The sequence below is a fragment of the Geotrypetes seraphini genome, chromosome 6, assembly GCF_902459505.1.
Source record: "Geotrypetes seraphini chromosome 6, aGeoSer1.1, whole genome shotgun sequence".
Lineage (NCBI taxonomy): Eukaryota > Metazoa > Chordata > Amphibia > Gymnophiona > Dermophiidae > Geotrypetes > Geotrypetes seraphini.
Window position 1 is genome coordinate 199649782 of NC_047089.1, and position 12136 is coordinate 199661917.

Consider the following 12136-nt stretch of genomic DNA (forward strand, 5'->3'; position numbering starts at 1 on the left):
AGTTCATCTTATTCCTTTCTCATCAAATTTTCGCATGTACGACTGCATCTGGATGAGAGAAATGTGCTGACAAGCCATCCAACCCAGAGGTGGCTGCATTTATTTTATTTTTTCTCACGAATTAAACTTTCTAGCCTTGTTAGGAATGTTGTTTGACTATAAATAACAAGTCACTTCATAAATGAGAATTATTATTTCCAAAATAAATTGTAGTGTTTGGAAGATGTTTCCCTCCTCTGGTCCCATATTAATTTTTTAAAAAATTATATAGCTTTCCTAGATGATAACGCAACAAAGCCTAGATTTTAATTTATGGTTGTCTCGGGGGCAATGATGCCCGGGTGGGTATTTCTGGGTCTTTTTAATCCTGCCGGTTTAAAATTAGGAATGACTGAACCGCATTCTATTTTTATGTTACGATCAAGGGGGCTGTAATTAAAAAAAAAAGGAGAGAAGAAGAACACCGCAGAGCTCCGAATAAAACTGAAAAGCTTATAAAAAGTGCTATATGTAACTATAAAACAGATTTATATTAAAATTGTGTTCAATGAACTCGTAAATAGGGATATAACCCTGACAGTTTAATTATAAGGTTGTTCATTAAGTACTGAAAGATTGATATAGTTTAAAAAATACACGCAAAACCATTATCTCGTTCATATTAATAGCTGTGTGTTGGTATTTAAACTGTCGGAACCGTGATTCAGCAAGGTAAGGAGGGAGACGCTTTATGGACTGCTACAGGAAGACGAGCAGAAGAGGCGTTTTCTGCTGGTCTGACTCCGTCAGAGTCTGGTTGGAGCTGGCCATGGTGCTGATTGATCAGCTCATGGCTACGTCACGTTTCTGCCCAGCTATAATAAGGGCTGCCAGAGAGCGCCGGTCCTCGACGCAGCCATCATGAGCACCTACGGCTACGAGCCTTATTTCAGCTCCTACAAGCGTAGATATGTGGAGAGTCCCAGGGTGCACATTTCCACCGTCAGGAGTAGCTATGGGGCACCCCGCTCCACTTACACTAGCCTCTCGGCTCCGGTGTCCCTACGGAGGAGCTACACCTCCTCCTCCTCCTCTCTAATTCCCTCAGTGGAAAATTTAGATCTCAGCCAGGTGGCTGCCATTAGCAATGATCTCAAGACCATCAGGACCCAGGAGAAAGCTCAGCTGCAAGATCTCAACGACAGGTTTGCTAACTTCATCGAGAGAGTGCACGAATTGGAGCAGCAGAACAAAGTTCTGGAGGCAGAGCTGCTGGTTCTTAGGCAAAAGCACACCGAACCCTCCAGGTTGAGGGCCATCTACGAGCAGGAGATCCGAGATCTGAGGCTGGCAGCCGAGGACGCCAATAACGAGAAGCAGTCCTTGCACAACGAGAGGGAGAACCTAGAGGAAACCCTGAGGAACCTGCAGGCTCGCTACGAGGAAGAAATCCTAAACAGGGAAGATGCAGAGGGCAGACTGATGGAAGTCAGGAAGGGGGCCGACGAGGCAGCCCTGGTCAGAGCTGAACTAGAGAAAAGAATCGACAGCCTGATGGATGAAATTGCCTTCCTGAAGAAGATCCACGAGGAAGAGATTGCAGAGCTGCAGGCTCAAATCCAGTACGCCCAGATCTCGGTGGAGATGGACGTCTCCAAGCCGGACCTGTCGGCTGCCCTGAAGGACATCAGGTGCCAGTATGAAAAGCTGGCTGCCAAGAACATGCAGTCCGCCGAGGAGTGGTTCAAAAGCCGCTTCACTGTAATGACCGAGAGCGCAGCCAAGCAGACCGACGCCGTTAGAGCTGCCAAAGACGAGATGTCCGAGAGCAGGAGACTGCTGAAAGCCAAGTCTTTAGAGATCGATGCGTGCAGGGGCATGAACGAAGCTCTGGAAAAGCAGCTGCAGGACCTGGAAGACAAGCAGAATGCCGAAATCATGGCTTTACAGGTACCGCATATAGGGGAAGGTCTCCAGAAGCTAAGTGAGCCTAAAAGGTGGCTGGGGAAGGCTGCTAAAATGAAAAATACATAATGTACGTGTGGAACTGCTGCTGAAGGGGGCAGGAGAGTCATAACATGACCAAGGCACACGGTTTCTGAAAAGGAGGGGGCCAGGGACCTGGATGCATTTCTTGCTCTAATGAGAGAGTTCTGCTGCTGTTCAGTTTGACTTGGGTGGGGACTAAGTTAATCTATAGTGGAGATCCTAATCCTCAAGCATGCCAACACCTTGCAGTAACACCTAATGGTTATGCAAAACAAAAATGCGTTAAAGGGTAGCAGAATAAAATAAGAATTCCCTAAATAAGATATTTATAAGGGGTGAAATGCAGCTATGCTTTACTCCAAGAATGTTTTTAAAAATATAATGATCACCCTGAGCATACAGATAAGCTAACCAGACCAACCTTGACTTTTTAATTTGCCTTCTTGTTTTTATGGGGAATCTTTAATATTTGAAATACAGGTTCATTTTTTTCCCAATAAAGAATATACAAGCCTAAAATAAAATTTAATATTATAAAGTCGAGGACAGGTTAGGCAGACTCTATTTGGTTGGAAAATGGAAGGAGGAGAGTGATGAAAATGTTTATACTTTTAGCATTTTTAGGTTAAATTCATATAAAGAATTATATTGTTTTCCTCTTACAAAAATAAGACGTTAAATGAAACCAATTGATGCCTAATGGACTTGTCATTTCTAATTTACTAAAACTGTAGTTTTCTAAGCCTTGTACTGAGTTTGGTCAAGGGTAAATTTGCAAATAGGTGTTTGTCAAATAAATCCCAATGATAAGATGGTGAATAGGCGTTCCTTGCTCATTTAGAACACACTGAAGATTCCTGTTAAAATTGGATGGGCCCCAAAATAAGAATGTGTATGATATGAAAGCAACTCTCAATAGCAGAAGGAATTATTACTAGGCTACCTCAAAATATGTTGACTAGTTTACTTTAAAAGTCAGCTTCATGTTGATCATTGACCATCAACCAACCCAATTGCTTACAGGGGGACCATAGCAATATTCAGTATTGTATTTTACATCCAACAGGATACAATAAACAAACTTGAAAACGAACTGAGATCCACAAAGAGTGAGATGGCACGGTATCTGAAAGAATACCAGGATCTCTTGAATGTGAAAATGGCTTTGGACATTGAAATTGCAGCTTATAGGTATGGACTAGGAACATTTTATGCACCACACATAGACTTTATATTCTATGCCTTGTGTTAGTGACCACAAAATAAACAACTTTGTTTTGTCCTTGCATGGTTTTCATTTAGTTTTAGCTCACAAAAACCACTAGCTGAAATAAGTGGAAGGAGATAAGCTAGTGGAACCATATTAGCAGTTGAAAACAGAACATGTCTTTTTTACAGGATATTCATTTTTACAGGATATTCATTGAATAATGTTAATCTTGATATAAAAAAACAAACAAACCAGAATGCACCTAGAGTAAATATATCAATCAACAAAACACAAATAAACAAGTTAGGATTATTATGTGGTATTTTAGGATTATTGTGTGGTCACAGTGGGTCTTGAAAAACAAATCTGCCTATTAAAAAAATGAGAAATTCTTTTCTATAGATGCAACAGTTATGCAAATGCCAACATTATACAGAAACCCTTTGGTTAACTGTTGAAAATATATATTTTTTTTTTGGGGGGGGAGAGAGGTGAATGAACAATATGGCTTTAGCAATCGTTTATATTATACAATTATAACTATCAAGGTTAGCCTTGAAATATAATTAGCCTTTTCATATGTAATAATATATGTTTTTAATACATATTTCCATGCCAGCATTGAAATCAATATGCAACAAATGCAGCCATATAAGGCAGAGTTCTATATTTAATTACTTTAAAATAATCCATGCCTTCAGCAAGAAAATAATTATCTTTACCGGGAACTGAATAATGCATAAGCATGCACAGAAATGGTGCAGTTAAGGGTTGCATTGATATTATATTTTAAAACTACAACTGTTTAAAATCAATAAAAATAACTGATTGCCACAGCATATAATTTTACTCCATAATGGATCATTTGTTCTAAATTCTTTATTTTACATATTCCTCTTTTAAAAAGCTGAGTAAATAGTTATTATTTAATCTTAAGAAAAAACATTACAAATGAGAGCAGCACAGAAAATATGGATTCAAATATTTCACAATGCATTATAAATCTCTATAGAGCCATTTATGAAGTTCACTTGTAGAATTGTTTAAAGATTATACCCTAGGTGCAATAGCATTTCAGGTAGTGAACATATTAGTATAGCTATTAGAACATTCAAGTTAATTTTTTTTTTTTTTAAACTTTCTTGTTTGTGAAATTAAAATTATATACCACTGTTCTTTTTCCCCAGAAAATTATTGGAAGGGGAAGAAACCAGACTCAGTTTCACTAGTGTTGGTGGCATATCAAGTGGCTACACCCAGAGTGCCCCAGTCTTTGGCAGGCCAAGCTACAGTTTACAGAGCAGCTCCTATCTGATGTCAGCTCGATCCTTCCCATCGTACTATACCAGCCATGTTCAGGAAGAACAGGTAGACATTGAGGAGACAATCAAATCAACAAAAGCTGAAGTGGCCAGAGCAGAAGCTCCTGGAGATGAAGAGGAAGCTGAGGAGGAAGAAAAGGAGGAGGCAGAAGAAGGTCAGGAGGAAGAGGAGGAGGAAGAAGAAGGTAAATATGAAATTCTGGATATTGCTTTGGGAATAGTACATAACTTAGAGCAGTGCTTCTCAGCTCATTACTTAAGATACACTCAGCCAGTCAGGTTTTCAGAATGCTCACAATGAGTATGTATAAGACAGATTTGCATAAAATTGAGGTAGTATAAGCAAATTTATCTCATGCATATTTACTATGGATTTCCCGAGGACTGATTTCAGAACCCCTGCCTTAGAGAGATGAATGTGTGCTATTCTTCAGATATTACCAATAATATAATGCATACTATAATACCCATTGTACCATATCATATTAGAAATAATTTATTTGTCATTAGAAGAGAGGTAGATTTCTCAGCGTTTTGGTTTTCTTTTGATCTACTAAACAATATCCTCATTTTAGTCAGTAGCTTCTTTCTATCTAGCCAACCATATGACTTCATCTGGAAAAAATAAATCACTTTTTTTAAGAATAATACTTTGCTAGGTTGCACACCCTACTGCACTGGCAGTTCATTTTGCCCCAAAGGGTTTATTCTATATCAGGGGCTTTCAACCCAATCCTCAGGACACATCCAGCCAGTCTGGTTTACAGGATACCCATACAAATCTGTTTCATGCATATTTATCACGGCATCTTGAAAATCTGACTAGCGGTTATGTCCCAAGTACTGTTCTATACCTAAAAGACAAATAGCCCTTGTAATCTCAAAGCACCAATAATAACCTATGCATCATATTCATTATGGCTTGTGTTCCTTTTGTTTTCTCTATATATGCCATTTTAAGTACTATCTGCGCATCCACCTTCTTTGCACATATGTACAACACTGGTAATTGCCTGTGTGCATTTTGATGGAAGGTAGTTTAAAATAATTAAAGTTTCCCCACATGATCCTGGGTTATTTGACTTACATTTTGCTAGATAGCTGATATAGACACATTTGGGCACTCAAGAAATCTATTTAATAAATGGAAATTGCTTTGGATCTGATCTGGGGAAGAAAAGGCATTACAGAAGTTGAAATGGAACACAATATAAAATCATTTGAAGAAATGAACAGGAAAATAGTAGTAGAAGAATTATATATAGTTTGCAAACTCAGTTTAAAAAAAAAAAAACCCACAAAACCCCCTAGAAACTAGAATTTGTATAGAATCACTAGCAGTGAAAAGTGTGATCAACAGCCTTATACCTGTACAGAGGGTCTGTCAGACAAAAAGAATAGTTTCCCAAAGTTCTCTCGGACTGTATGCACATGGCAAAACTCTTCTACAAATAGAATTCAGAGTGGCTGATCATTTCTAAGGACGCACAGAGAAGAAAAGCATGCACTAATATGTTTGGAAATTCCCTCTCATTGGATATATCTAAAAATAAATTCTAACAGACTTGGCTACCAGCAAACGTGAAAAAACTTTAGTGTGAACATATATGGAGGAGCCTGGGCACTTATTTAGTTAAGCTGGGAAATGGTGAATTTGAAAGGTGATGATTTGTTGGTTTGATTTTGAACTATGATGAGGCAGTCCATTGAATCAAGGGACTCCTTAGAAGCTCTAGGAACTGGTTAAATGGCCCACTCCTTTAGCTACAGTTTGCTTATCTTTCATTAGTTTCCAGTCCTGGCCAATATATTATCCACTCCCAATTCCAGACCAGGTAACCCACTGCCCTAGACAATGGCGTAGTAAGGGTGAGTGGCACCTGGGGCGGTGGTGCCCCTCCTCTGCCCTCTTCCCTGCCCCCCTGCCACATGTGTGCCCCCTTCCCTTTCCTCTTCTCTTTTAAACTTCGGCGTGAGCAGCATGCCCACATTGGTGTCGGCACACCTTTTGATGTCACTTCCTAGGCGCGGGTCCTGGAAAGTGACATCAGAGAGAGCGCTGATTCCAACGCAGGCAGCAACCTTGCACCAGGGAAGTAAAGGTACGGGGAAAGGCAAGGGATCATGTGTGCAGCAAGGAGAGAAGTGAGAAGTGGAGAAGAGGAGGGGTACTGCACCCTTAGGAAGACTGCGCCCAGGGTGGACTCCCCCTCCCCTCCCCGCACCCCCCTTACTATGCCACTAGCCCTAGAAACAGACAAAGCACTATAGGCATACTGCCAGATTGACAGTAATGGTACATTGTAACAATGCTTTCTCATGTGTGTCTTCTGAAGGTGATAAAGAGGAGGATGAAGAATCTAAAGAGGGTGAAGAAGGTGGAGAAGAAGGAGAAGCAGAAGCAGAGGAAGAAGCAGAAGCAGAGGAAGAAGGAGGAGAGGAGGAAGGGGAGGGGGAAGGAGAAGAAGAGGGCGAGGGAGGAGATGAAGAAGTAGGGGAGGAATCCCAAGAGGCCACAGAAGAACCTGATGAAGGTGAAAAGAAGGAGGATGAAGACAGAGAAGAAGAAAAGAAAAGCAAAGGAAAAAGAGCTTAATTTGGATCAATTCAGGTTTCCCACCAAGATCAACAAATAATTGAGCTAAATCTATTATGCCAAATGAGACAACACACTTCTGTTTCACTAAACTTAAATGATATCATGATTGTTCTTCCTCCTGCTTTCTCTTTCTATGCTTCTTTCTATCTATTCTTCCCCAGTTCTCATTTCTCGCTCCTTCTCTATGCAAAGTGTCTTTTGCCTGCACCGACCCTCACTGGCTTGCTCCAGCATACGCATGGTGTGTACTTGTGAGTACAGAATGATTAAACCTTATCATCAAATTATTATTATTAATAATAATGATAATAATAATTTTAAAAGCCTGTCTCAGGTCATAAAAATATGCAAAACAACCTTAAATATTTATGAAAACCTTTGATGGCAGAATGCAACAAAGATGAGATTCTGCAACACATCTAACAAATAAACTTAAAGAAGTGCATACATAAGGTCATTTGCTCTGTGTCATATTGTGTGAGAAGAAATTGGATGGTCTTTGGTTGATACAGAAGCAGTATGTTCACTATGGCCCGGATTCTCTATAGGGCACCGATCGCATGTCAATCACACGATGGCACCCAATAAAGCATTTTGCTTCTGTGAAGATAGGTGCCAAAAATGTAGGCCAGGATTTTCCAGGCCTACATTTCCAGCACCTATCTTTGCCGTGAATCACGTCTAGTGGCATTAAGCAGCTTAAATCGCCTACATAGGCGTGATTCTGGTGCCAATTTTTTAGGCAGCAGTAGGCACCTTGAAACTGATTTTAAAAATGTTGTTTGAATGGTATTTTTAACTGAGTTTGGGCACCTACTGACACCTAAAAAATTAGTACTGGTTAGAGAATCCGGGCCTATATGTTGTGTCATGTTACAGTTATATAGCACACATAAGCAGAGTTTTAAAAAGGTTTGGATAATTTCCTAAAAGAGAAATCTATAGTCCATTTTTGAGATGGCTTGGAAAAATCTACTGCTTATTCCTAGGATACCCAACATAAAATTTGTCTTACTACTTGGGATATATCTAGGTACTTGGGACCTGGATTGGCCACTGCTGGAAACAGGATACTGGGCTTGATGAACCTTTAGTCTGTCCCAGTATGGCAATTCTTATGTTCTTAACCTATATTTGTCCTGTTTTCTCACTCAACATGGGGTAAAAGGGTTAGTTTCCATTTAGGATTGCAGTGCATGAGTGGTTCTTCCATGATGCAGGTTTGTAGAGTGGAAGATGGCAACTAGGCTGACTCGTCACTATCTCCTCTCTAGTTGGTCACTGTGAAATGATTCATGTTCAAGAAAGGCTCTGCCTAATCCTATTGTTTAGGCTAGATTCTATATACCGTATTTGCCGGCGTATAAGACGACCCCCCAACTTTTACAGTTAAAATATAGAGTTTGTTATATACTCGCCATATAAGACTACCCCTTCTTCCGCACACCTTCTGCACAACAAATAAAACTTAAAAGAACATCAGAATTTATTTCAACAATTTTAATTAATTCACTAAAGCTGAATAGAACAATAAACCCATGGGAGCTGCCATGCTATTTGTTTTCTAAACTGTTAACCAAACTGAAACTGTCAATGACAGAAGGAAGATAACACATAGAGGGAGAGAGCAAGTGCCGGGCAAGTCCCTAGCAAGTTTGCTGGCATGACAGTTTCCCTTTAAAAGCCTTCAAAAGCCTCCTGTTCGCCCCCGCAACTTCCTTAAGGGCTAGACTCCACACACGGCCGCATGTGCGAGAGACGTAGTAAAGAGAAAAGGGGTGGGGCCAGAGCGCCGCTGCTTCCCGCTGCGCAGGATGAAGGAGCTGGCACCCTTGTCACACTGATGTCCCGCCATGGCCCCGCTGATGTCCCGGCAGGTTTACTAGTACCGTAAGCACCGTAAGGAGGTAAGGAAGGAGATGTTAGGGCATGTAAAGTAAGGGCATGTAAACAGTACCCGGCGTATAAGACGACCCCCGACTTTGGGGAGGATTTTAAGGTACTGAAAAGTCGTCTTATACGCCGGCAAATACGGTATTTTTAGATGATCATGGTACAAAGGGGTATACATATTTTGGGAGGTTATAAAGTCCCTTCCCTAAAAAGCTACAGCCTAACAGGGTATCTGAGGCAATGGGAAATAAAGTGATTTTTCCTAGGTCACCAGGAATGTCAGGAGAAGCATGATTTGAACCTAGTTTCCAGCCTCTCACACTAACTCCCAGGCCAGTTGATTTCACATTTTTTAGGTGATATGTCTGGAAGAAAGATGCCTCATGTCCCAGCACTGTCTATCCATCAGTCTGACTTTGACTGTCTTCCTGCAGTGCCATAGGTGATTCAATTAGGGAATGAAGCATAGGGATGGCTACCCACAACCCTGGACACATAGACTGGACACATTTTAGCACTGTGCTAGAATCCACAAATGGCTGCAATTGCAGTAGTAGCAGTGGGAGGTAAATTACAGGGCCAGCTAGAGATGCCTACATGATCCAGGAGGTCTGATGCATGGTATAGCATGCCAGGAGTTGTAGTAGCAGTCATTTGATTTGATTTTAATAAGTTTATATAGAGCTTAACACCAAAGTATTAAAGTATTTATTTATTTAATTTTCTATACCATTCTCCCAGGGGGAGCTCAGAACAGTTTACATGAATTTATTCAGGTACTTAAGCATTTTTCACTTTCTGTCCCAGCGGGCTCACAATCTATCTAATGTACCTGGGGCAATGGGGGGATTAAGTGACTTGCCCAAGGTCACAAGGAACAGCGTAGGTTTGAACCCACAACCTCAGGGTGCTGAGGCTATAGCTTTAACCACTGCGCCACATACTTAAAATAAATAGCAATAAGTAAAATTAACTAAAAATCAGTATAATTCAAAAAAGCACTAAAATAAAATAACAAAAATTAAATCAGGCGCTACAAAAAATTCAAATAAGTTTCCAATCAAATTATACTACACAATTCCAAAGAAAAATAAATATTAAAATAATACAATACAGTATAATCCTGAGACACAGCACAACCCATAGAGGCTGACATTGTATTTGTATCTCCAAGGAAAAAGCAGAGCAACCTAGAGCTGGTGAAAGTAAATCCTACTATTGAATTACTGGAGTAAGTACAGCAACATTTGGAGAGGGGAGATATGATAGAGACATTTAAATACCTATGTGGCATAAATGTGCATAAGTCAAGTCTCTTTCATTTGAAAGGAAGCTCTGGAATGAGAGGGCATAGGATGAAATTAAGAGGTGATAGGCTCAGGAGTGATCTCTGGAAATACTTTTTTACAGAAAGGATGGTGGATGCGTGGAAAAGTCTCTCGAAAGAGGCGGTGGAGACAAAGACTGTGTCTGAATTCAAGAAAGCATGGGATAGGCACGCGGGATCTCTTAGAGAGGAAGAGATAATGATTACTACGGATGGGCAGACTGGATGGGCCATTTGGCCTTTATCTGCCATCATGTTTCTATGTTAATTTAGCTCATGCCTTTCTAAGTTCAAGGTGAGTTACATTCAGATACAGTAGGCATTTTCCTATGAGTGTTGGAGCACTTTTCTTTTCAGCCCATGCTATAAACCTCTAGCACAGCTAGATAAAAGAGGGGGAGTAAGTGTGTACCTAGGGCAACTAAGGGTTAAGTGATTTGTCCAAGATCACAAGGAGTGGCTTTGGAATTTGAGCCTAGCTTTGGAATTTGAGCCTGTTCTAACCGTTAAGACTACTAAGGAGCAGAACACTACACCAAGCCTCAAAGAATGAATGAAGGCCTGGAAATCACAGCCTGCTAGAAAGAATGTTAGTACCTTTTGAGGCCATCCTCCAGAACTGAAAATCACTGGACAATTCAAGGATCTGATTATTTTTCTAGCATGGGAGAGAAGGCAAAAGGGAATGGTCACAATATTACAAAATCTTTCACCTCTAGGTCATCAACAGAAATGTCAGTCAAGGTGACCTATGCCAAATGAGATAGTGCTATCAATCCAGTCCAGGGGTAAAGCAGAAGCTAGGGATATGTAGGAGGAACAAAAAAATTCTGTTCATTTCACACATTGAATTTAATAGAAAATAACTTTCAACTTGCATTAGACCTTTTAACGTGCCCTGACTTGGTGTGTGTTAACTCATAGGTTAACACATATGAAATCAATTTAACACGAATACAATTTTTTAAGAAGCTCTAACAAATCACATGCATGCTAATGAATATCCAATCCCTAGCATTAGTGTTCATAGCATTACTGCCATCAGATTCCTGTGAATCTATATATTCTGCTGTACGCTTGCTCACTGGCTTGCAATGAAGACACAGTAACAGTGAGAGCCAGTCAAAATGGCTTGTTAATGTAAGGTTAGGCCACATAGGGGCATATTTACTAATGTGGGCTTCTGTTAAGATGCGTTATTTTGCTGTTAGTAACTACATCTCATTGTTTAAAATGGGACCTGTAATAAAATGATGTTAACAGTAGCAAGTTACTAATTTCTACCCCCTCCCCCCAAAGTGCTCTACATATAATCAGTCAAATGTTGACAAGGCAAAAAATAAAAAGGATACTATACATTTTAGAACTGAAGAGCTATGAAGTTTCCCACAGACATGGCACTCTATTATTGCCCATTTGTGGATCCTAGGGGTATGAATAGTACATACTCATATTGGGGGGATATGAGTATGTATTATTCATACCCCTAGGATCCACAAAATCATAGCACGGATTATAGCGCCAGCTGTGGTGGTATCAGCTTTGACACTCATAGGAATTCTATGAGCGTCTGAGCTGTTATCGCCATGGCCGATGCTAAAGAACATAAGAACATAAGAAGTTGCCTCCACTGGGTCAGACCGAGGTCCATCTCACCCAGCGGTCCGCTCCTGCGGCGGCCCATCAGATCTGCGACCTGTGAAGTGGTTTCTGACCACTTCTATAACCTACCTCAAGTTCTATCTGTACCCCTCTATCCCTTTATCCTCCAGGAACCTATCCAAACCCTTCTTGAATCCCTGTACAGAGTTCTGGCC

General features: G+C 40.4%; 1 protein-coding gene across 1 annotated transcript; it reads left to right on the plus strand.

Annotated features, from left to right (window-relative positions):
- The first annotated feature begins 900 nt into the window (after window positions 1-900).
- NEFL (neurofilament light) lies at window positions 901-7450 on the plus strand. Its single transcript, XM_033949188.1, has 4 exons — window positions 901-1929; window positions 3035-3159; window positions 4366-4685; window positions 6879-7450. Exons 1-4 carry the CDS (start codon window positions 901-903, stop codon window positions 7094-7096), a joined length of 1692 nt encoding a protein of 563 aa, XP_033805079.1. The 3' UTR covers window positions 7097-7450.
- The last annotated feature ends 4686 nt before the right edge of the window (window positions 7451-12136 follow it).

Bases quoted from the DNA above. Each gene is read 5' to 3' on its own strand.
- NEFL (XM_033949188.1), top strand. From the start codon at position 901: ATGAGCACCTACGGCTACGAGCCTTATTTCAGCTCCTACAAGCGTAGA. The intron at 1,930-3,034 runs GTACCGCATATA...TACATCCAACAG, and splicing joins CCGAAATCATGGCTTTACAG to GATACAATAAACAAACTTGA. The intron at 4,686-6,878 runs GTAAATATGAAA...AGGGTGAAGAAG, and splicing joins AGAGGAGGAGGAAGAAGAAG to GTGGAGAAGAAGGAGAAGCA.